The sequence below is a fragment of the Colletotrichum navitas genome (assembly GCF_030913465.1).
Source record: "Colletotrichum navitas strain CBS 125086 chromosome Unknown LY79scaffold_130, whole genome shotgun sequence".
Classification (NCBI taxonomy): domain Eukaryota; kingdom Fungi; phylum Ascomycota; class Sordariomycetes; order Glomerellales; family Glomerellaceae; genus Colletotrichum; species Colletotrichum navitas.
Window position 1 is genome coordinate 21,983 of NW_026850676.1, and position 24,583 is coordinate 46,565.

At 41.8% G+C, this 24,583-nt stretch overlaps 5 protein-coding genes across 5 annotated transcripts; 3 read left to right on the top strand and 2 right to left on the bottom strand.

The window, feature by feature from the left end:
• Window positions 1-9,323: 9,323 nt before the first annotated feature.
• Window positions 9,324-11,179, top strand: LY79DRAFT_571675 (uncharacterized protein). The gene is made up of 2 exons (XM_060559275.1): window positions 9,324-10,042; window positions 10,125-11,179. Exons 1-2 carry the CDS (start codon window positions 9,445-9,447, stop codon window positions 10,934-10,936), a joined length of 1,410 nt encoding a protein of 469 aa, XP_060407774.1. The 5' UTR covers window positions 9,324-9,444; the 3' UTR covers window positions 10,937-11,179.
• Window positions 11,180-13,617: 2,438 nt separating this feature from the next.
• LY79DRAFT_674582 (uncharacterized protein) lies at window positions 13,618-13,836 on the top strand (the record flags this gene model as incomplete). Its single annotated transcript, XM_060564326.1, has 2 exons — window positions 13,618-13,657; window positions 13,712-13,836. 2 exons carry the CDS (start codon window positions 13,618-13,620, stop codon window positions 13,834-13,836), a joined length of 165 nt encoding a protein of 54 aa, XP_060407775.1.
• Window positions 13,837-16,508: 2,672 nt separating this feature from the next.
• On the bottom strand, window positions 16,509-16,862 carry LY79DRAFT_674583 (uncharacterized protein; the record flags this gene model as incomplete). Its single annotated transcript, XM_060564327.1, has 1 exon — window positions 16,509-16,862. The coding sequence occupies one exon, from the start codon at window positions 16,860-16,862 to the stop codon at window positions 16,509-16,511; it is 354 nt and encodes a 117-aa protein (XP_060407776.1).
• Window positions 16,863-19,384: 2,522 nt separating this feature from the next.
• On the top strand, window positions 19,385-19,597 carry LY79DRAFT_486242 (uncharacterized protein; the record flags this gene model as incomplete). The annotated part of the gene is made up of 1 exon (XM_060553294.1): window positions 19,385-19,597. A coding segment is annotated over one exon (213 nt), but the record flags the coding sequence as incomplete, so codon positions are not given.
• A 3,863-nt stretch (window positions 19,598-23,460) lies between these two features.
• Window positions 23,461-24,158, bottom strand: LY79DRAFT_584659 (uncharacterized protein; the record flags this gene model as incomplete). Its single annotated transcript, XM_060560421.1, has 2 exons — window positions 23,461-24,006; window positions 24,129-24,158. 2 exons carry the CDS (start codon window positions 24,156-24,158, stop codon window positions 23,461-23,463), a joined length of 576 nt encoding a protein of 191 aa, XP_060407778.1.
• Window positions 24,159-24,583: the final 425 nt, after the last annotated feature.

Below are 24,583 nucleotides of genomic sequence, written 5' to 3' on the forward strand. Positions count from 1 at the left end.
GCATCCATGACTTTGTTGAGGGGGTAGTCGATTACCCGCAACTTGAGTTCGGCGTATAATCGCTCGCTGGAAGAGCCGCCAAACAGTGCACGTACTTGGTCGGGCGTGACACGCCATGCGGCGGCGAGACGTTTGACGAGCGCGGGTGTGTTACTTCGTGTGATGTTGAGAAGTTTTGAAAGCACGTGTTGCGTTTCCTCAGGGAAGAGGGCAATGACGTCGCTGAGGTCGTGTGTGGCATTATGTTTCTTCGCGAGACGTACCACCTCACTGGAAAGTTCCTCGACTTGGATGAGGCAAGATTCGTGCTTCTCTTGCAGGATTCGCGCCTCAGCTTCAATAGGGGGCTTCTCCGTGGCCGATGTCTGGCTTCTTGTTTGCATGACTGCGATATGAGAAGATTGATGAGAGGCAGCAGACGGAGGCATGGCTCGGAGGAAAGATTGATGGCAGGACGTTATTAAGATGCGGTTGCCAAGTTGAGGTTGGTTGTTTGGAAGGTTGTTCAGGGGGGGCTTTCAAGAGATTGTTCGAGAGGAGGTTGTCAAGAGGAAGTCTTACGTCAAACAGCCACGGACAAGAATTCGTCGTGTATCGGGAAGGCACAGCACATATCACCTGCCAAGTATGTGGCAGTCGCAATGCAATGCCGGATCAGTTGCTCCGGTCTCCCATTATTGCCACTTCTGGGCAAGACTGTTCCTTCCTTTGCGACTTCCACAGCAGAGAAACAAGAAGAGAAGGTACCTGCCTAACCAAAGTACCCAAAGTACCCAAGTACTCTGCCATTATTACGACTTGCCGTCAATCATAAACTTATTCACCGGTAGTATGCATACATTCATTATTAGATAAACAGTTAAGTAACTACTATCACTACCTATGGAAGGTCATATTGATCTGTTGTGTCCCATCGCAGATTCAGAGCCTAATCAATGACTACGTTATAAGTGCAGTAACAGCTATACCATAATAAAAAAATACCTTAGGTTAAATTAAGTAGAGTTTCCTATATTATTAAGGCTTAAATTAGGTAATATATTACTGTTATCCCTATAGAGGTTATTATCTTTACTACTTTCCTTTTTCTTTAGGCTAAATAAGCTTTATTTTCTTTTATTTTTATTTATATTATTATTTTTTATTAAATTACTATAAATAATTACTATAATTACTTATACTTTTATAATAAGTAACTAGTAAAGTAAAAAAAGGCTTTTTATTAATATAGAGAGCTTTATTATTATTTAACTTATTACTTTAGCCTTTACTACTAATAAATAAAAAAACTTATTATATTAGTTAAAAAAAAGTTAATAAAAAAGTAATAGCTTAATAAAGAGGTTACTTAAGATATTATTAAAGTCTATAATAAAGATAATAATAAAGAATATAATAAAGTTAATAATAAATTCTTAAGTAGTATATTACTTTTTCTTAAAGATTTATTTAGTTAATAAATACTAATATATTTTTATATTATTTAAACTTTAAAGCTTACTTATTACTTTATAGAGAAGCTTTTTAATTTATACTATAATAAAAACCTTAATATTAATAAAGCTACTACTAGAAAGCTAGTCTTTAAAGATCTTATAGTATAAATTAATATTAAGGGCTAATTTACTAGTCTTATAACTAGTAAATAAATAAAAAATAAGTATAATAGTAAAAAAAAAGGTTTTTTATTTAGATATTTATTACCTATAAGTTAGGTAATATATTTAATAAAGACAGTAAAAAGGTCTCTTATAGTAATAAGGTAAAAAAGAACTTCTTAATTACTTATCTAAAGTATAAGTAGGTTTTTAAAAAAGGGTTAAGACTACTAGATCTATATAAAGAGATATAGGGTATAAATACTAAGAAAGGTAGTACTATATTATTAGTTAATAAGGTTATATATAGCTAAAAGACTAACTCTAAGGTAAATAAAGATAAAGAAGATAATAAAAATAATAATAATAACTTAGAGAATATATAAGAAAGTTAGTCTTTTTATATATTATTATAGTTATTTATTTTATTTCTTAGTACTCCTATATTTTTATAAAACTAGTAATCTAATAAATAAAGTTAATAATAGTATATCTTTATTAGTAATAGTAAGTTACTAAAAAAAAGACTTACTACTACTAAAGCTAATACCTATATTAGTAAATTAATATAAGAGCTTAAGAATAAATACTTTAGTAGTAAAAAAGAGGTACTAAAGTTAAAGCTATAAGAGAAAAAAAAAAGTAACTATTATAAGAAGAAGCTAAAGTTAATAAGATAATAAAAGACCTTATAAGGTTTAAAAAACATCTTAATTATAATATTTATTTAGTTATTTTAAACTAATTAATAATAAAGGAGAAAAAACTAGTAGTTTTAAGAGTAAAGTATTAGAATTTACTATTAAGTAATAAGTTAAAGAAGGTATATTATATAGAGGTTTATAAGTAAAACGTTAAGTACTAGTAATAGAATTTTTCTATTTATAGTAATCCTTTATAGTAATTATTTATATTAATCTTTAGTACTAGCCTACTTATAAAAATATCTCTTAAGTAGTATTCTTGTTTTCTCCTATAGTATCTCCCTTAACTATTAGACTATAGTTCTTTTTCTAAAGCCTTTTATAGTACTACTTAAGTGTAAGCTTTTATATAGTAGTTAGGCTAGTTTTTTCTTTTTCTCTACTTAAACTAGAACTAAATAGCTTTTATCTAAGTAACTAAAAGAACTTTAAAGAAAATTAAAAATAGTACTAGTCTTTACTTATTAGCTCTATAGTAAAAAAAATAGACTTAATATAGTCTATATCTTTCTTTATAATAGTAACTCTCTTAGTATAAATAGTAGCTAACTAAATAGCTAGAAAAATATAGGTTAGTTATTATAGTAATTAATTATAGTAATTATATATTTTTAAATATAACTATAAAATAAGTCTTAGTAGCCTCTTAAAGTATAAGAATAGTTACTTTTTAAAAGTAAAAGTTATTTTATTAAAAAATATTATATATAATCTTTTTATAAAGATATTAAAAGAGTACTTTTATTATTAAAAAGTTAATTAACTTCTAATACTTATAGATTTTATAAAAAGTAATAGCTAAAAGTAAATTAGTATTATAGTAATTATATAAGGAATATAAATAGTCCCCTAGGTATTAAAGGCTAAATACTATAGATTAACTATTTAGTAATTAGTTAGTAACACCTTGCTAATAAATATTAAGGGATTCCTTTAGTAGAGAGTTAAAAGGCTAAGTTAAAGTCTTATAATACACCTATACCTACGTTTTTACTTATATTATCCTCTAGAATTAGCTTCTAGCTATAATCTCCTTATAATTCTTTAACTTTAATTCTATACCTAGGATCTAGAATAATAATAATAAGTAAAAGCACTAGATATATAGTAAGTAGTTACTAAACCCCTATATTTAATATAATAGAAAATTTACTACTAATAACTATATTAACTACTTTTAACTTTATTATAATTATCTAATAATAAGTAAAGTAAAATATAGTAATACTATAAGCCTTAAATTAGATAATAAAGCTTTTAGTAGAAACTACTTAGTAAATAGTTAGTAAGTCTTTAGTGCTATTATTATCCTTAGTTACCTTATTAAGATAATATAACTAATTACTAGCCTACTTCTATAAGACTCTTAAAGAAGAGTTATTCTTTATATAATAGATAATTAGCTAATAGTAATTAAGAATAGTAATACCCTTTAAGAAGCTTTTAATAGCTACTATATCTAGTAGTTAATAACTTACTTATTAGCTTTACTATAATAAAAGTAGTAGATATATTAGTAAAGCCTACTATAGCCTATTATATAGACTAATTTTTTAGTGTTTATTTACTAAGGATATATTAATTTAACACTATAAGAGCATAGGCTTTATAAGCTACTTTTAAAAAGTAAGTAGAAGGCTAGTTAGTTACTAATAGGCTTCTTTAGTAAATAGTTAGTAATATATTACTAGTTAAGTATATCTTTTAAAGACTTTAAGCCTTATATATATATATATTTTTTTTACTTTAAAGAGTAGCTATAGAAACGCCTAGAGAGGTAAAAGGTTAAGATTAGTAGACTAAGAGATATAGTAATAGTAGCTAAGAGACTCTAGGAAGAACTAGCTAGTTATTAACTAGTTACTAAGCTAAAGACCTATAGAGCTAAAGAGGCTAAGGTATTAGAAGTTCTAGCTAAAAGGCTAAAGATAAATTAATATATTTACTATAGATATAAAGGTTATAAATTAATATAATACTAGTTAATTATAATATATAATACTTATAGCTAAAAAGGCTATATTATAAGATATTACTAATAAGTTACTAAGGACTTAGTAACCTAGGCTAGTAAAAAGCCTATAGCTATAGTTTAGTAAGTTATAGCTATAAGTAAAGAACTATTAAAAGCTAAAAAGGTTATAAATATATAAAGTATAATAACTATATAAGTAAATAAGGATATATAGGCCTAAAAATATATATTAAGTATATAAAAGATAAAGTATTCTTAGATAGTAAATAATTACTAAGAGTATACTAATAAAATAAATAGACTAGTAAGGCTAAAACCTAGCTTATAAGTAGACTAGATAAGGCTAAATAAATAAATAGACTAGTAAGGCTAAAACCTAGCTAATAAGTAGACTAAATAAGGCTAAATAAGAAAATAGTAATATTTTAATAATAATTAAGTAAGAATAATATAAAAATAAGTAATAAGATAAATAAATAACTAGTAATTACCTTAGAGACTATAGGTTAGCTTAGAGGCTAAGCCTTTAGAAGAGGAAGGTAATTATAAGGAATATAGATAGTCCCTTAGGTATTAAGGGCTAGATGCTATAGATTAACTATTTAGTAATTAGTTAGTAACACCTTGCTAATAGATATTAAGGGATTCCTTTAGTAGAGAGTTAGAAGGCTAAGTTAAAGTCTTATAATATACTTATACCTACGTTTTTACCTATATTATCCTCTAGAATTAGCTTCTAGCTATAATCTCCTTATAAATTACTTATAGTAATTAAGTAAGTACTTACTATTAGCCTTCTAGTGTTTTTTTTTTAGAGAGATAGCTATAACTTTCTTAGGTAATTTTTTAGTAGCCTTCTTAGCTAGGGGTTTTTTTACTAGGGTTTTAGTAGTAGGGGACTTTTTAGTGCTATTTTTCTTTATAAAAGGCTTTTAAGTACCTTTTTTTAAAGGGCACTTATAAAAAACTTAGGCTACTAGTATTATAATAAGTCTAGATAGTTAGTAATTATTAAGAAAATAATAATAAAAGAATAAATAACTTATAGTAGTTATTATTATTATTATTATTATTATTAAAAAAAAAGTAAAGTTAAAAAAAAAGTAAAAATAAGTAAAAGAATATAAGTAAAATAAGTATAATTAATAGTTAAAAAAGGTATAAAAAATAAAGTAATTTATAGTTACTTTACTTATTATTTTTAACTTATTTTTAACTTTTTTTTTAACTTTATTTTTTTTACTTTAATAATAATAATAATAATAACTACTTTGAAAAATTCCTTTTAGAGGTAAAAAACTAATTCTTTTATTTATTCTAAAAGTATTTTAACTTTTTTTTAGTTTTTTACTTACTACTAAAGATGTCTTTTTTTAGCCTTTATAAGGTCTATTTATATCTATTTATAGTAATTAATTATAGTAACCTAACTAATATTTCTTTAGGCTACTTACTAGGCTCTAGTGCTAGTATAAAGTAAAAGGCTAATAATAACTACTCTAAGAATATATATACTAAAAAAGCTTATAAGTATATTAAGAGAATAATAAAGAAAATAAAAAAGCTTAAGAGGGCTAAAAAGTCCTTTACTACTTAGAAAAATTATAAGCTAGCTACTCTTAAGAAGTCTTAGCTATATATTAATAGTATAGCTTTAGTTAAGGCTAATATAAAGGCTAAGGTAATTAATAATATTACTACTATAGTGTAAGTAACTTTTTTTTATTTATTTTATACTTATTTTTAACCTTAAAAATAAGTAAATAAAAGATAACTATCTAGGAATTATTACTATATAACTTAGCCTTTATTAGGCCTCTTTTAAAAGCTAAGCCTTTATCTAGGTTAATAATAATAATTAAGTTATTTAGAATAATAATAATAATAATAACTAAAAAAAGATTTTTTTTTTAGCCTAGAAAAGTAAATAAAAGAAAAGCTAGCTAATCTTAAAGACTACTATAACTTTAAGGTTAGTTTTTTTTTTATTAAAAATATTAATATTTAGTAAGAAATATAGGCACTTATTACTAAATATAAAAAAGTAAGTAATTACTATAAAAGATTACTATAAATTACTAATAAAACTAAGATCTTATTTACTAAAAGTACTACTATATAACTAACTACTAGTATATAGCTTTTAACTAGTTTTTTACTAAGGTTTATTATCTAAAGGTTTAACCTTTTATTTACCTTAAAGTTACTTCTAAAGTAGGCTTTCTTTAGCCTAGTTAAAGTCTACTAACTACTATAGATATCTTTATAAAGAAGGAATCTTTTCTTTAGTTAGTCTTAACTAAGTATTAGAATATCTTTACTTCTAGAGACTATAAGCTCTTAAAAATTATCTTCTATTTTTACTAAAAAAAGAAGTAAGTAAAATTAAAATTTTATAACTAGTAGACTTTACTAATTAATTATTTTTTTAAGTAACTTACTTTTTAATACTACCTTACTATAGGTTAATAAAGTAAAGGTTTTCTTTATACTATTTAATATTATTACTTAACTTAAGACTTTAAGCTAACTATTAAGTAGTTAGTTAAAGAGATAAGTTAATTACTATAACTAATTACTATAAATTACTAATATATATATAGGTTTAAGGCTTTCTTGTTTTATCTTCTTAAAAGAAGATTCTTCTTAGTCTTATAAAGATATAAAATAAAGTTACTTTTAACTTAGAGGTAACTATAGGATTTAGTTACTTAATAATAAAGGCTTTTAAGCCTCTATAGGAGGTTTTACTACTTTATCTTTAGCTTTAGTTACCTATTAAGGTATACTTAACCTCTTAGTAAGAGGTTTTTAATATAGTTTATAAGGCTATATAAGCTTATAACTTTAATTTTATTAAAGAGATAGTAAAGGATATTTAAAAAAAGAAGTTATAAATTATAGTAATTAGTTATAGTAATTCTTACTTCTCTTATACTTACTACTATTCCTATATTACTTTAGCTATCTTCTCTTAAATTTATTTTATACTTTAACTTAAATACTACTTATTAGCCTTTTTATTAACTTTATTTATATTAGGCTAGTTTTCTATATTACTATTATACTCTTTATCCTTAGTATAGTAAAATAAAAAGTTATATAAGCCTATTACTATATAAATAATTTAGACTTATATATTAAAGCTATACTTTAGGGCTAAATAAGTAATTATTTTTTATTTTTATTTTAGGTAACTAAATACTTACTTAATAATTATTTAAAGATAACTATACTAAAGATTATATAACTCTTAAGCTATTTCTAGTAGTTTATTTATATCCTTAAAATCTTATAAATAGTAATAGGTTTTTAAATAAGGAGTAATAATACTATTTTAGGCACTAAACCTTATATCCCCTAAGAAATACTAGCCTTTAGGGACTTTAAACCCTTTAATATTTATAAAATTAATTAAACTAGTATTATAGATTAACTTTTTAGCTTTAGTAAGTATAAATAAAAAGCTACTATTAAAATAAATAGTAGTAAAAATATTTTAAAAAACTATTTTTTTTAACTATATTATTTTCTTTAAGTAGTAGTAGAAATATATATACTAATAAGTATACTATTAACTACTCTAATATAACTAGTAAAGTATTTACTTAGTTTTTTATTACCTTTAATTTCTCTTAAGACTTTAGCTTCTTTATAAAGAATAATATATACTTTATAAAGCTTTATAAAGTATAATAAAACTTTATTTTAGACTAAGGATATAGTTAATTAACTAATATAAAAAAAGTAAGTAATAGCCTATTAACTAAGATTACTACTATAAAATAAAATAAATAAATAAATAAGTACTTTTTACTTAATAAAAAGGTTTTAAAATAACTATAAAGGTATATTATTTATAAGCTATCTTAATAATACTTAAAATTACTATTTACTAAGATAAAAAAAGTATAAAAAATAGTAGTTTAAACTAAAGAGAAGCTTTTAATATATTTAGTATATAATTATAGTACTACTATTATTAATAACCTCTCTTTTATCTTTATTTTTACTAGCTTAATATCTTACTATAATAGTACTAGATATAGTTACTATAATAAAATAGTTAAATTTTATAATAAATTATTTATAGTAATTAATTATAATAATAAGTAGTAAAAAAGTAGTTTTTAAAGTATAATAATAACTATAATAATATTAATATAATTTTAAATATAATAAGAATTTATATAAAAAAATAAAAAATAATTAATAATTTATACTATATAAAGTCTCTTTTTACTAAGGTATATAGCTAATATATAATAATATAAGGTTCTATAATCTAGAACTATAATTATAATATACTCTCCTGTTTTAGGCCTAGTGTAATATAATTTAAGTTTAGAGGGTACTTATGGCTAGTGTTATTATATATTTAAAATTCTTATTGCATATTTTAGTTCTTACCGCAGTCATTGATTACGCCCTTAATTAATAAAAGGGATCTATGCTATTGCCTTTATCTCCTGCTTCTCTTAACCTGGCGACATTATTATCCTAACCTTAAGCCCTAAAAAGGACAGAAGCTCTCATCACAGGGGAAATAAAGGAGCCAAGTCCACTCCGCCGTGGCGCGACTGTAAAAGTGTTCTCTACCTAAAATCAAATCTGGCGATAGCTTCACGTTTTCCCCCACTCGTCATGCATGTCGCCTGTGCCATTACACGCTGGGAGCGCACTGGCGTAAACAAGCCCCCCTGTGTGGTACGTGTGGCGCAGTCAATTAAGCTCGCCAATCAGCTTAGATAGACCCACAAAATGAGAACACATCACTCACCAAGAACGCGTTCTGAGTACGTACAATGTACGCACCTTGACCTGGGTGGGATGGCTTAGGTAAGGCGACAGCCCAAATGTACCACAAATTGTGGTACATTTCTGCAGCTGATTACATAAGGCAGGCCAGCCTTGGTAGGCGACCCCACCACCCCAGAGCTGCCCCACCGGAGGAAACTCCGGCTTACACTGCAGCTCTTGCGCCTGCCGTTTGTTGCTATCCATCCAGGTGGAAGACTATTATTTTATCTCTTCAAATCAACATCCCTCTTGTTTGGCTTCCAGCCAGTCTGTCTCTCTGTCTGCCACCTTTTACTTCCACCCGCCTTGTTTTGTCCTTTTTTCTTTTCCTTTTTTTTTTCTTTCTCTTTGTGTCCCTGAGCACGAAATGCAAAGACCAGGAGCCAACTCAACCTCTCACCAGCTCACTTCGCGTTCATTGCGGTCTCAAGCTGCTCGACCTGCACCAGATAACCCCTCGTCCGAGTCCAGAAATATCATCACCAGCACCCTTCACGTCGCCGTTGTATCCGCCTCGCAAGCGATCTCTCAGTCTGACACAGTGCTTGCTGCCCACTGGGACAACATCCGCACCGCGTTTATTGCCTCTGGTATCACGACGCCCTTTGCCGATTGGATAACGCAGGCCTTTGGCAATCACAACCTCCTCACTATCGTGCGCGCTGCTTTTGCGACACGGTGGCGTCAAGTCGAAGACTCGGGTTCCCGTGAGGTCAGTCGAAGGAGGTCCGCAGCCAAGCGCCTCGGTCTCGACGGGATCTGGGAGCTTTACCTGTGGTTCGGTGCATCAGTCCAGTCCCAGCGTTGTTGGAGGCTTCTTCCTGCAGGTTTGGAAATTTCGGCTCGTCAATTCTTCGTCGAGCTCTGCCGCGTTCGTGCGCAGCAACCTTTGGGAAAGCAGAAACACCACCTGGAAAAGCCGTTTGGTCCCCGGGAATTCGAGCTCGCCTGTTGCGCTCTAACTGGTTTGTCGCATCACCAACCCCCTCCCTATTGCCTCCACTGGGGACTTTTGTCGGCTGATCCCTCCCTCCCTTCTTCCTCTAGACCGAGTCACGATTCGGGAACTCGAGACACGGGACGACCAAGACAAGCAAGACAATCGCAACCAGCGTCGAGTTGTGAGACAACATCGAGTCGAGGAGGATCGTCAATTCGAGATGCAGCAAGCCGAACAAGGACAAGAACGACCCGGCGAGCAAAGAGAAACCAGCAAGACAGGACGTTGTCAGGATAAAACACAGCACGACGACTCTGGATATTTCGAGGACTCTCTGGACAGCGAAAGCGAGGAGCGAGACAACGAACAAGACGACCCTGGATCTTTCGGCGTCTCTGACAACATCGGCATGGGTTCACAAGTATCATCAGGTGCTTCGAACGTCACAGAGTCTCCCCAAGAGCCACCGACAGACATGAATGATGCCCAGATGAACGAGATAGCTCAGAGACTTTCAGTTGCCAAGTCGAAGCTGGCCGAAGTTCAGGACGATTGTGCCGCCAAGAAGTCGCAGTGGGAGGAGGTGGCCAACTCGGGGACCTCCGCAATGCACAAATACAAGATGCAGATCGATGCTCGCGTCAGTTCAATCATGGAAGAAGACGTAGAGGATCCCGACAAGGGATCTAGCGAGGACGAAAGCGCCAGAGGTCTTGGGGATTTGGAACGAGACCTCAAAGCGGCTGTCTCCAGGAAACGAAAAGCCTCGCGCCAGATCGAGAGTCTGACTACCAAGTCGCAAAGGCTGATGGAAAGCGAGGAGACCATGCTGGCGCTATTCAAGAAGGCGGTGGAGGAGCATTTGGGAAGGATGCAGCAAGAACAGGAAACAATTGTTGGGCCTGGAGCAGACCAGTGATGATTCTGCAACACTACAGGATATCCGGATGGAGGATGGAAAAAAGGACGATTTCATCGTGTGTTAAAGTGTGAGATGGTCCGCTCGGGAAATTGACCGCGACCTGGTTTGATCAGTACCTAGGCGCTCATGGACAAACAGAGAGCTGAGGCCGCGGTTGAGGGACTACAACCTTGGCAAACAGTCTCAACACCGGCCTTGCCTGTATTTACAGTAAACAAGCTACTAATTATTAGTCGGACCAGCCATTGCCATAAAGTTACCAAAGACCTAGAACTGAGTGATTGGTTGTAAGTGATATTCATTGTGGGCGACAGTTGTGAATAGCTTCAATTGATTGACGGCGACGGCAAGGGTATGGGCGACCGCGTTGTGGTGGCCCCCCAGAGATTGGGTGGGCCCAGCCACATTTGGCGGCGGCTTAGCAGCAGTGTTGGTGCTGTGTAGCTCAGCCTCAGACTTCTGTGGTGGTGCCACATGTGGCTCAACCTCAGACTTCCTGTCTGATTAGCAGGTGCCGCCTTGACAACGAACGACTCCAGCAGCGTCTGCCTTCCATTGGTGTTACTCACTTCTTGACCCTCCATCCACCATCCACCCATCATCATCAGCATCGCCATCCACCTCTATCCACCTCCATCCACCCATCATCATTATCATCAGCATCATCATCAGCATCATCATCAGCATCAGCATCAGCATCATCAGCACTGTCGTCGTCTTCGTCGCTGTCGTCGTCGTCATCATCCTGATTTTTCTCCAACGCAAACAAACATTCCCACTCGGCAACTTGACCGTTCCATGACCATGTCGCGATGCCCCAGAGTCTCGCGAATACAATGATGCATAAAGCTGGCTGCGTGGCAAGCAAGCCTCCGCTTGCTTCCCTTCCTCGCGAGCATCTCGAACCCGACTCAATTACCGACTGTTAGTCATGGGCAATGAAATTTAGCGTCTTGCCCTCTGCCCTCCATTTGATCCAGCTGCTGCCAGACCTTTGTGTCTAACTCTTGAGGCATCTACTACAGACGAACGCAAACCGAGCTCACATCAGGACCGGCCAGGTTACTAGGTTATTATCACATCGGAGGTACTGCTTTGGGGGACATGTGCCAGTTTGACAACGAGAGTCGGTCGCTGTCTTCTCCTTGTCACAATCCTCCCTCCCTCTTCAGCCACATCCACGCGGGGCCACATCCACGCGGGGCCACATCCACGCGGGGCCAGCAGTGGGCAGGTGGGGACAGTTAGTTCCACTGCCGTGCTGCACGGGCCGTTCTGTCCCCCACTCTTTCCCTCATCGAGGTTGTCTGTCGAGGTTGTCTGGCAGACAACCTCAGCACCCCTCATCATTAGTCCTTATGACGCAATCCCACTTGATCCTAATCCCGACAACCGCTTTCCTTGTGGCTTCCGAACCCCTCGACTGCATCATTGAACCAACAACGACGGCGCCAACCACAAGCACAAGGCAATACATAGCCTGGCGAGGACTTCCCCCGACCCGCCCGACCTTTTTAATAATCTTGACGGACACATCTGCTTATTTATACGATCCACTGACAATTGGAGGCTGCCCCGGTTTAGCTGAGTCTTGCCTTTGGAATGCGGCCGCTTTGTGAGGCCATTTTAGCTTGTGCAACATGTCCTCTTCGCGATGAACCCAGTTCGTGCCTGGCTTGAATATGGCCAGGCCCATTCGAATTCCTCGACTTCCACCTGCACACCTGGTTCTTCAAAATCGAATGCCTCAGATCTGTTGTGCGTTAGAATGCGGCCCTTACCTAATCACCTGTTAATTCATGCCATCATGCTAACCCTTCATTTCCATCTAGACCGCTGCTTCTCGTGGCCATCAGAATCATGGCCGGCTTCTTCACGCCGCCTAGCGATCCATGCCGACACTATAGAGACCCTGTTACACCTCGAATCCGTCATCCACAAGCCCTGTAAACAAGTAAATCACTCTACTACACTATCCTTAACCCTCGGTCCACCGTCCCAAAAGGCACGCCCCGCTGCAGCCCCGACCTCAACCTCGGCCTACCCAGTCAGCACCTTGCCCAGCACATCCGGCAACATGGCTCTATCGTAGGTGTGCTTAAGCATGCAAACCTCGGCCAACGTTTGATACCACTTCTGTCATAGCAGTCTTTTCCATCACACTGTTGGCCTGTGCTTGTCTGCTCATGACTTGCTTGATGGTGAGCGCAGTCTGTCTGTAATATCCTGCCGCCTATGCGCGCCCATAATGCTGACGCTAATCCTGATTCCTGCCTCTCCTCTGGCTTGGGCCTAACACTTTGTTTATTTGCCTAACCTCCCTCGCTTAGTCCCCCCTACAACCACTGCGACTGCTACAATGTGTCTGTTGACGTTGACGGTTCTCCTAGTAGCCCTGGTCTTGACGTAGTCATTGAACGAAGCGAGCGTCTTTGCCTCAATACATTATCTCGTTGAAACTGATGCCCTACTACTGGTCTATCTTGCCTTCTCTTAGACAAGAACATTATTTTGCCCCTGTTAAGCAGGCAGGCCACTGTTCTTAGACGGCAGCATTTTTGAGAACCCGGGATGCCATGAACTGACTCGACAGCAGCTTTAGGCTAGCGGATACATAGTCGTCAGCAGGACCGCCTGGGGTCGGCTTAAGGAGTCTAGAGGTGCTCGGCAATGTGATCATGACGAGATGGAACGTCCTCCCGAGAGACCAGTGTCGATGTTTGCCCATCAACTCACCACCCCGCGTCCTTATCACCCAACTGACCAACTCAGGTATCCGCAACTTTGTCGTGCAGTTCATCATCCAGTACTCCAGCTCCAAAGAAGCCATGAAGGAGCAGAACATGCTGCTTAACAATCTCAATCTCGTCCTCATCTTGATATTGAAGCAGGAATAGCCACACAACTGGCCCGCCTTCATCAACGTGCCATTCCAGCCTGTCCATCTGCGAGACCAACATGGGTTGGCTGACAACCGGCTGAGGGGCGTGAGGTTGACCATGCCGTTGTCATCTGACACCTCTGACCCTTTTTGTTGTCCCCTGACGTCAGCGAGATAGGCGTGGAGGTAGACGATGCAAATCGTCGACGTAGCCAGCAAGATGCTAGTTTCGTTGGCGTATCAGCGTTCCTCCTCAGCTACTTTAGAGTTCTCCCTAAGAGTGCCTGAGAATGAGCAGGAGGAAAGCGGACTTGTTCCGGCGTAGGCGGCGCCATTGTGGACGATGAGCGAGTGGTGCGCTGGCTGATAGCATTTTGCTATACATAGCCGTGTCATTTACGTTGTCGGTGATGGTATTTTTGTTCCTCCCTAGCCTATTGCAGTAACCCCTTGTTGCGACAAGGTAGAGGGAATTCTATGGAAGATAAGTCGCGATTTACAGAGGATAGTTCCAAGAAGGGCCGGCCATCATGGTAGTTATCTTCGCTTTTGCCTCATTCTCCAGTATCCAAGGTAACCGGCATAACCAACTGTGGAAACCGCTCAGCTCGAGCAGCCAGGTCTTTTCTTCAGCCGCAATGTCATGCTTCGAATTGCCCTTGAACCAAGCATGCAACGCAAGCCCACCGGCCAAAGGGCACGCCAGCGCCCAAACGAATGATGGCGGTGATAGCTGAGCCTTGACCTTGAAGAAACACACACATATATATATATATATATATATAGTCCACGTCAAAGGTGCAGACAAAGCCCAGCTCAACTTGGGCAAACTTGAACGGTGCCCTTAGCGCTAGGACGTCGCATGTGGCTACGCCATACAGCCCAATGAGCGTCAACTAACCTCCAAACTGAAGAACAAGCACGATGTTAGCAGCAATCAATTAGAATGCCGTGATGCGAACGCCTGCCGCCCATGGCCTGGAACGTCCAATGTTTAAACCCCACAATAAGCGTGCCAACATACTTGTCAACGTCAGGATCGGATGTGTCGTGTATCAAGCCTCCACCGACTGTAAGCGGTGGCCTGTGCAATAATACCACCATATCTTCCACTCCTCATGCAACATCCTTAGGAGCAAGTAGGTCACTCAGGCTGTTCTTATTATTAAACGGAACACCGATAGAGAGGCCGATAAATGATAAGCCGACAGGCCCAATAAGCAATGTCGCATCAAGTGTAATACCCAGTTTGTTCTCCTTATACCACTGACCAATATTCTCAATAGAAAAGGGCCTTATTTTCTACCAGAAAGGCGCCTTAGTGCCCTTTTCAGAACTCCAAGGATCCAGAGTATCCTCCTAATCTATTTCCTTGTCGGTGGGGCTATATCTGTAGTCCTTTGGGTTAAGGAGCAATTTCTACTCTTAGTCTTCTTCTTTTTACCAAAGACGTAGTCCAAGCCAACCTCAGACTTTATGTCGTTCTTCCGTACCACGACCAGGTAGAATGCTACTGTAATGACTGTCTCTGATTTCTTGTCGTCCCTTGACTTTGCATCCGCTTTCTCACTAGGCTTCTTAGTAGGCTTGAAAAGAAGGAAGTCGTCTTCTACCAACCTGGCGCATCTAGTTGGACATATTCTCAGGTTCGTGAACTCCTTGCACGGGATAACCGGATTTACCAAGCCACCTTGTTTGACAGGGGTCGTGTCTTGCACTCAGAGCAGGAAGAGCTGCTCCATGGACTGGAAAGGTTGCATTAAAAGTCGGCATGTCAACAGATAGAGCTTAACGGCAATGGCAAGCCGAAGACGTAAATTTGGTGCCTCAAGCATACGACGCATCAATCTCAAGGTTTTCGAGCGCAATAGGGGGAGGCTGCGACTTGCTGGCCGGATCATAATCAGGCACAGGGCATTGACTTGCACCTTGAACCAGATCTGTTCTTTCGAGAGGCCGATTTCGCTTCTTGGTATTCCGGCCGGTATGTTGGCAAACTTGCCCTCTTCAGATGATATCAGACGCCCGAGGTTGATGGTGCGCAGCTGACAGTCGGATTTGACGGGAGCCAGCGGCTCAATGATGTGGTAATCCTCGAACTATGGAAGAGCGCGGTCGTATTCTGTAATAAGACGCGTCAGTGGAAGGAAACTGTATTCAAATTGTAAAGCTTCATCTCGCCAGTCCAGAGCTTGCCGCGTAACTAGATTCCAGTTGTCTTTAACCAGCCAAAGGTGAACAGAAACACAATCGACTTCTCAAGTGCTTTGACAGCAGACTTGCCAATCTTGACACAGGCCTTAATGTAGATAAACACTAACTCCAGTAATTCTCCCATTCCCGTCTAGCTACAGCACCAACTCCACTCATAGCTCGCAGCTCTGTTAGGATTTCCAACCTCTTGACGTTCATGGTCACGGCAAGATTTTGCTCCGTGAGGCTGATGCATGTTTCGAATCAGAGGTTGCTAGTAGGAATCAATATAGCGCAGAGACAAACAACGCTTCCGGTAGACTGGATGACGTCCGCTTTGGCACCAAGTCCGTACGTGGCCTTTTTACGCGTGGTTAAAAGTATCTTGTTGACCTTAATCCTGTCTAAGATGACAGAAAGCCAACTCTACAATCCCGTGGTCTCATGGTGAAACTGCAGGCGGAGATGGGTAACGTACTCCATGCCAGGCCTGTACTACGGCGCGTTGCAAAAGTCTTTATCCGTGTCCAGCACAATTAGCAGGTTGCCGTTATTTGTAATAAGCTTGAGCACAGGGAACTTGTTCATGTCGACGCCAACAACCTCGGTCATGTCTTGTAGCGTGGCACTAAAGGCATCGGCAAGCTTGTTAAGTCCAAAGACAACGGCACGCCGATTGATGAGCATGTTAGCCAGGGAGGCCAACGATACCAGAGTCTCTGTGCCACTGGCCCAGGAGAATGTGTACTCAGCAAAGACCAAAGTTCGCTCATCGACAAATAGCACAGTGATAGAAAAGGTCAGTCCCGTCATCTTTTGCATCTCCCACTTGTTAGCTGTCATAGACATGGCAATTCCTAGTAGGGATTCGCAGCTCTTCCCTTCATTCCAGGTAAAGAACCGGCTGAACCAGTGGAAACCACTCATCGTCGGGAGCAAAGGGGACTGGCTTGTCGATAGTAGGCTCCTCGGCCAGACTGAACACTCAAAGATGCAGCGTGTCAATCAGGCCAAATGGCCAGTTCTCCATGTTAAGTGGCACAAGCTTTGCTTCCAGAGGGAACCGTGAGGATCCAGTAATGGTCTCTGACGCAATGTAGACTGCGGGCTGCGCATTTTTTGGCGAGATAGGACGCCTCAAGATAACTGGTGCTTTTGAGAGGGGCTCTATCGGCCTAGGAGCTATCCATTTGACAGTCTTTGGCTGGCCAGAACTGGCGATTGGGACCCAGTCTTCATCGTCTTCATCCAAGGAGTCGACATTTGAGTCAGACACATCTTCCACCCCAAACCACGGCCCTTTCTGGTGGTGGTGGCCATGCAATAAAACCATCGACTTGATGTAGCCCCAGTTGTTAGTAAGCCAGGGTCATAGTTCAAAAAGTTGCGGCCGTTGATTTAGACTCAGCCGTCATAGTCCCAGTCGCCCTTCGCATGATGTCCACGGTCATACGACAAACTTCTTGGCGGATCTCTTCGTCGCATGCCTCTCTTCCCCTCTGCTGTTAAAGTAACAACCCCAAGTTCGTATCTTGTTCAGAGGGAATTTGGGGCTCCACGGCCGGTGTTCATCGTTTCTTATCTTATGAACTTCATCCCTGAGCGCATATATCCAGCTAACCAAATGGTTCGGGTGCTCATTGTCAAGCATGCTGATGCTGAAACGCTTCTGGATAGAATTTTCAGAATCTTTCATCACCAGGTAGGCTGGCCACTGACACGAAAAAAAGGGCAGGCTTTCCCAACCCTTGAACCTGTGCTGTGTCCAGGTGAACCAGGCGTCCAAGATGAAGAGTACCTCCCTGTATTATTATTGTTTATCTCCACGTTAGCAATAGAACTCTCATGGGCGATTAGCCATGAATGAGGGACGGACCTATGTGGATGTCTATATTCCTGACCGGCTGACGCGGCGATGTTCTAAGGCAAGAAATAGCAGAAATTCTGGGCGGGGTTTGAGGACGAGGAGGTGTGTAGCCGTCTTTGCATCGTTCCAGACAATGGTGAGGGCAACGCTTAACATGTCCTTCTCCGTGTGATTGGGTTTAAATGCGAAACTTGTTGTCGACGGCGATGCAGTACATGGCAGGCCAAGGTACGTTCTCGGCCTGGCCTGGGGATAGGTTCTGGATCGGGTTTCCGTGCTTGGTGCTGCTCTCGAGCAACTTCTTCAGAGACCCCATATACTGCCATTTGTCGTCCATCAGTCGTCTAAGTCGTGTCTGAAGAGGCCGGCCGAGGAGCCAACGATGGCTGAGCCGAATATTGAGCAACTTGAATGACCGACGGGGCTGATTGAAGAGCCCTACTCTAAAGAGACCCTTAAGTGTCTGCTTCGATTCCCTATCGCCTGTGTCCCGGGTCTAATCAATCATCGTGTTGCCCGTGGGCCAGTGCGGTGCGTCCTAGCGGGTGACGATGAAGGCGTCAAAGAGAAGGTGGCTGTTTTGCCCGTAGCACTTGTAATGCTGCTCGATCCGCCAGATTGTGGTTTCAATCACCGGTAGGCCCTCCTTTCGGCCTCCGTTGACTAGGAACGGGCACAGCATGATAGGCCTCTTGTCCTGACCGCCATGGTTCACGCATGATAAGATATGGATAGCACCGACGCTAGCTAGTATAAATTGTACGTATATCATATGCCTATTGTTCGTCGACTCTATTGGACTTTATTGAGCAAAGCGCAGCTTTGAAACTTCACAGGGTGGGCTTCGGCAGCTGATTAGTTCAAAACCGGAACTGGCTTTGGGGATTGGCCAGTTCACTCTTATATAAGAAGTCAATAAAATCTGGATTAGTACCAAATCTAGGCTTTTTGGCCATGTCTATGATCATGCGGTGTAGTATTTACTCAGGGGTTATACTTGAAAGAGACTAGATAAGTGTAAAAGGAGGCAGGCAAAACACCGACAGGGCCGCTGGAGACAAAGATGATCATTCACCTCTGTCATCATTGAAGAAAGCCTCACGAACAAGTTCACGCAAAGAGAGAGACAACAAAATCACGCAGAGAGAGGTCAAGAAGGAAGCAGAGGCAGGGCTCGAGAGCTCTGCGCTTTGCTCCCCCCATGGGGCTACACACAGTCCTGTAGTCCCTAGCAGAGTACTGGCTTGAAATCTCAGATCTTTTGTAGTAACTGTGTAAATTCATCGCATGGGGAAGTAGTCTCTATAACTTGGCTCTGAGATTGAGCCAGACTTTGACATCCCCATGGATTGATCCAGCAGGAATCACAACCTCGACTTCGACCTCTGTCTCTCCCACACTACGTGCCGCAACCTCGGCCTTTGGCACATCCTCTATCCTGTTCCTTTCCGCCTGCTTTGCCTCGCCACCTGGTCATTTATCGCCAGTCTTCTTCTTGGGGTAGAAGAACTTGTCCGAGACAGCCGGTGGCCAAGACGCTACGCCTGCAGTCGAACACTTGAACATCAAGGTCACCGACAACAACAACAACGAAGTCTTCTTCAAGATCAAGCGCTCTACCAAGCTTGACAAACTTATGACAGCTTTTTGCGAGAGACAAGGAAAGGCTATGAATTCCGTACGATTCCTTTTCGAGGGCCAACGTGTGCAGCCCACTTATCCTTGTCGCCAGACTTGGCGACAAAGACGCGGTTGGCAAGGGCCTTGGCATCGGTGATGATGGCGATCTGCGCGTCCTTTTGCATGATGATTGGCTGTGAGGTCACCTGGACGGCTTCGCTGAACTTTGTGGTGGGCGAACTGGACTCGATGTCCGCGTGGGCGCGGTACAGCGTGAGCTTGCTGTTGATGTTGTTGATCCAGTAAACAAAAACTCGGCCCAAGGCGTGAGGGTTGAAGTCTGTGACATTGCCAGTGTCGAGTTCTGCTGCGGGGACAAAAGTGCTACCAATGGGACTGAGATCGATGAAGGTCTTGGAGTCGTAGTTGACAGGCGACTCTGACGATGATTTCACCGTATTAGTTTGGTGAGGGCGTAACAATTGTAGAAAGGAAGAGGAGGAGGAGAAGAAAGAGGAGCTAGAAGCAGATAATGGAAACCATCAGGAGCAAGTCAGATGGTTAATACTCACCCTGTTGCATATTTTTGGTGTCGTATGCGACCACACGGCCTCCATTCTGTTGGAAGAGTACCCAAGAGTTCTTGCTATCCTAAAAGGAACTCAACCAAGTGTTGGGCTTGATGTCTTTGGTGGGGAGCGTGTCGTTGTTGGACTTGGCGTCAGAGACATCGCTCCAGCTAATGACAGCCTGGCCCTGTTCGTCAGTATTGCTTATTGTTAGACAAGCAGTTCTTAGCAATAATAATTATAGGGAAATAATTTGAAGAAGAGATCTTGCAAGAGGGGCGTCTCTTACTTTTGAAAGTATATCTAGGCGTTAGTACTGTTGGTGTAGCCTGCAATGTAGCCAGTGCTCGGCCATCTCCAGCGACACGGGCTCAACAAACGGACTAACTAGGGCCACCCACTGGTTCTCGGCAGTGACAGCGAAAACATTGGTCTTGAAACGTCATAAGTGTCAGCAGACGCATGCGCTAATCAGTCTGCGCGGGAGACAAGAAAAGGGGCAAATATCATCAGCTGTCACTTACAGTATCGTCTTACTTGAGCGCCACAATAGACGACAGAGCAAGAAGAACTGTAGAGGGCACGGGGTTCTGGGTTCGGATTCCCTTAGGTGACATAAGTGCCAGCACCGCCCAAAATAGGCCGCTGCTCAACCCCAATAGTGTGCGTCCTAGGAAGCCACAGAAGACCTGACACAGTTCAGGTTGTTGGGGTTGACAATCGCCGCAAAGGTGGAAGGGTTGGCTGTGAGCATAATGAGCAGAGACTGCGGTCGAAAAGATTAAAGATGAACAAACTTTGTTGGCAAGTGGAAGATATCCTTGATGCTAGGGATACAGATGACAAAGTGTGACCCGAGGCCCATCTATATGTATTTCAAAGCAACGAGGTAGCTATTCTGAGAATGTTGATCTGACTGCAACACTCGGTCCATAACGAAGCTGTCAAGACTAGATCGAGGCCACGGAAACAATCCGACAAGAGACAATATCTCTGAGTGAGTGTCCTTGACGAGGACCCAGGTGTAAGCGTCTCAGCCTCTACCGTCTGCGAGGAGCACAAGCGAGCCCAGCCCCCGACTCTGTCGTGGTCGAATCACCTGGCCAGATATACCCAGGACTATAACCGTCGCTTATTGCGAATTACTTATTCACTCGGCCACGAAGAGCCTAAAAGCTGTACGGTTGATAATCTGCGCCCAGCTAATAGCAACCACGTAGGTAATGCATGCGCGACGAGCCAACGGCTAAATCCGGAACAATAATTGTATAAATATGGCAGGGATATTACAATCAATACGTTGAACGCCCCTCCCTCAGTTACACGATCGACTAGCAGTGCAAGGGAGTAGACCAAGAATTTCGCCGTTTCCAAACCCTAAGTTTCAGCTTTTATGCTATCTTCATCTATCTATAAGGCAATATGACCTAGGCATCACCCAACTTTAAGATTCAGTGTGCTCGGTTGACGGAGAACGCTCCATCCGAGCCAAGGCACACTTTATCTTTTAATGGAAAAGGATGGCCAATCTTCTATTGCAGCTGTCCAATAATACGAATAGCAAAAGATTGCAAGCATGTTTGTACGCTCCTTAACTAGCTGCATCATGCTGGGATCCTGGCGCACTACCTGATTCCTAACCTGTCTTATATCCCGCAGGAAACACTCCGCTTCTTCCACATCGATGCCAACTGGACCGATGCCCTCGTGGATGGCGCGCTGAGTCTCGCAAGCTACATCACTTCGACCCCCCAGGAAGACTTTTGCCACTCGTCAATCAAGGAGTCCCTGAACTGCTACTTGAAGACACCACTAATGACTAATTACTACTAAAGCCAGAGGACCCTGACACAGTGGAAATCTTCCACAAGCACATATGCCACTCTAAGAATGGCGACAGGTTAATCGAAGGATGAACTGGCATTGCAGTTGGCCACACGGATGGGATCGGATGCGGGGACAAGCGCCGCATAGCAACAGATGGAGATGCCATATGGCCGGCTGTATATGTCGAAGGTCGTTCTACTTGGAAAATGTGCCATTGAGCGATTCAGATCAATGAGGTGGGAGTGAACTGACAGAAAATGAAGAAGGGATGGGTACGCATAAGTGAACACAGTCGATCAGGTGATTGTCGTTGTTAATGTTGTTGTTGGAAATGCCCTTCCTTGCTCACTCTCACTCTCAGTTACCCTCACACTCACTCTCTCACTGACCTCCATTCCTCGGCTCTCCCTCACCCTCAACCTCACCTCTGCTTGCCTTGATCTTGAATCTTCATCCCACACCCTCTTTATCAACGGGTCCGCAGACAGTATTTGCCCACAGCCTCGCTTTTCTTTTGCTAAACACAACGCGCCGCAGTCAAAATACCCAGATCTCTCCGCAGACGCTCACCTCGTCTCACTTCACCTGTCTTGTAACTGTACCTCAGTGGCGGTGGAGGGGGTAAGATGAGGTGCTAACCGAGCGCAGCTCCAGGTACGTATCTTCAGCACAGATCGGCGTGCACTGGTGGTGGGTGCGCTCACGCGACGCGACGCGTCACGCGTCATGTCCAGTAGGTACCTACCGGTAGGTGCCTGCCCATGCGGGGAGGTACATACAACGTACTTCTTAGGGTGGGGTAAGCAGGTAGGTACCTAGGTACGTATCACTCACCCACTCGCCTTAGCTTACGTACTCTCACCTTCAATCGCACTACTACGTAACCTCAACTCACCCTCACGTTAAATCACCCTTACTAAGCCGAACACTAACCCTGATCTCGCGTTGTCTTCATGTTGTCACGGCGGCAGCGGCAGTAGTTACTGCGATTGCCGTGACTTCTGATGTGCCTACTTAAGTGTGGTCTTTTTCTGAGATTTGGTGCCTTTGTGGTCGACTGGCCGCCGGGGCGGGTTAACTAAGGACCAAAGGACAAGTAGAGATTAGTGGCTTACATAAACTGCCACCCCATATTTCAGTCACGCCAAAATGCTACTGCCACTGCTGCCACCGCCACTGCCACAACCTCCCCACCACAACCTCACTAACACAACCTCACAACCTCACCACCACACCTTACCACCACATTCCGATTGCTGCCACCATTTGCTTTGGTGGGCGCACCCACCCATATCAATTGAAGTTGATGCCGGCAGATATCTGGCGATACATTGAAAGCTGACATCCTGTTGCCGCCTGGGAAATTCCTGCGTGATACAATGCCTGAAGGGTGTTGCGACCGGTGGACGAATTGACCTTGCTGGCACCGACAAATCAGTTAATCCGCGAGCATCAAGAGCTTGATCGAGACAAGGAGAAGAATAAGATGGACGTGGCCTGCCAATCGCGTACATGATGGGGACTGCTTACGGCTGCTTGGTAGTTCGCAAATGTTGGCCACCTACTACATCACACCAAGCCATGGCATATCAGGCTCCCAAACCCCATTGATGAGCTGACGCCAGGCCTCGGCCGTGACACCATCACCCGCCAGGGACGTGTCCTCGAGCCCCAGCCGGACCAAGACCGCGAGCCGCCGCATCTCCGTCACGACCTGACGACGCCGAACATGGAGCTTGACGAGACGCCGCAGAGGGCCAAAGTCACCCTCGTCTGGCATCGGTAGCCGGGAGGCCGCCTCGCTGTCGTCCGTGTCAGCCGCGAGGCTTACGATGAGGGCCCGGGCGCTGTTGGCCCGCTCTCGAGGCGTGAGGACCCGTTGCAGCTCAGCCCCGCGACCGCTTGTCGAGCGCTGGAATAGGACCTTATGGAGGTTCGACCGGGCCAGCATCTCGTTGATAGAGATGTTGACGAGCTCCTGGGTGGCCGTGTGGTAGCGGAGCATGGCGTCGTTCAAGGCCTCTACCGCCACCGTTTGGGCACCACCACCGACGGGGCCGGTTGTGGCAAGCCGGCGTGGCCGCGATGGAGTAAGGGGGCCTTGTGCTTGCTGTGACAACGGGTTTATCAGTGGCGGCGGCGGCGGCGGCGGCGGCGGCGGGAACGGTCGCAGAGGTAGACCGTTTCTGGGACGCGACGAGGGCCCCGAGGGCGTGCCGTAGACCACCGTACCCCACCTTCGACCATGACCGTTATCGTCATTGTTATCACGGCTAGCCCGCCGACTGTCCGGAGGCGTGAGGGGAAAGATGCCCGAACAGGGTGGACGAGCCTGGCGGCTCGTGGGACTCCGGGCTGGCGGCGTCAGCAGCACGAGCGGCCGGTGCTGAGGTGTTGGTGGTTACACCCGGCCGTGATTGACCTGGTGCTGTTGCTGTGGCCATGTCGAGAGAGGACTGAGTGGCGGCGTCGACAGCGGAGCAGGACCTCGATCGGTGCTGGTATGGGTGGCGGTGTGTGGTTGATCTCGGCCTGCGGCATCATCGTCACCGTTGGGTTCCCGGCCTTGGTCTTGCTGGGCTGGTGCCTCTCGCGGTTGCGGTTGCGGCGGCGGCGGTGGATGATATGAGCCCGTTTCATCGCCTTTCCAGTGCGGATGTAACCAGGTGCGTCGCAGCTCGTCAGGC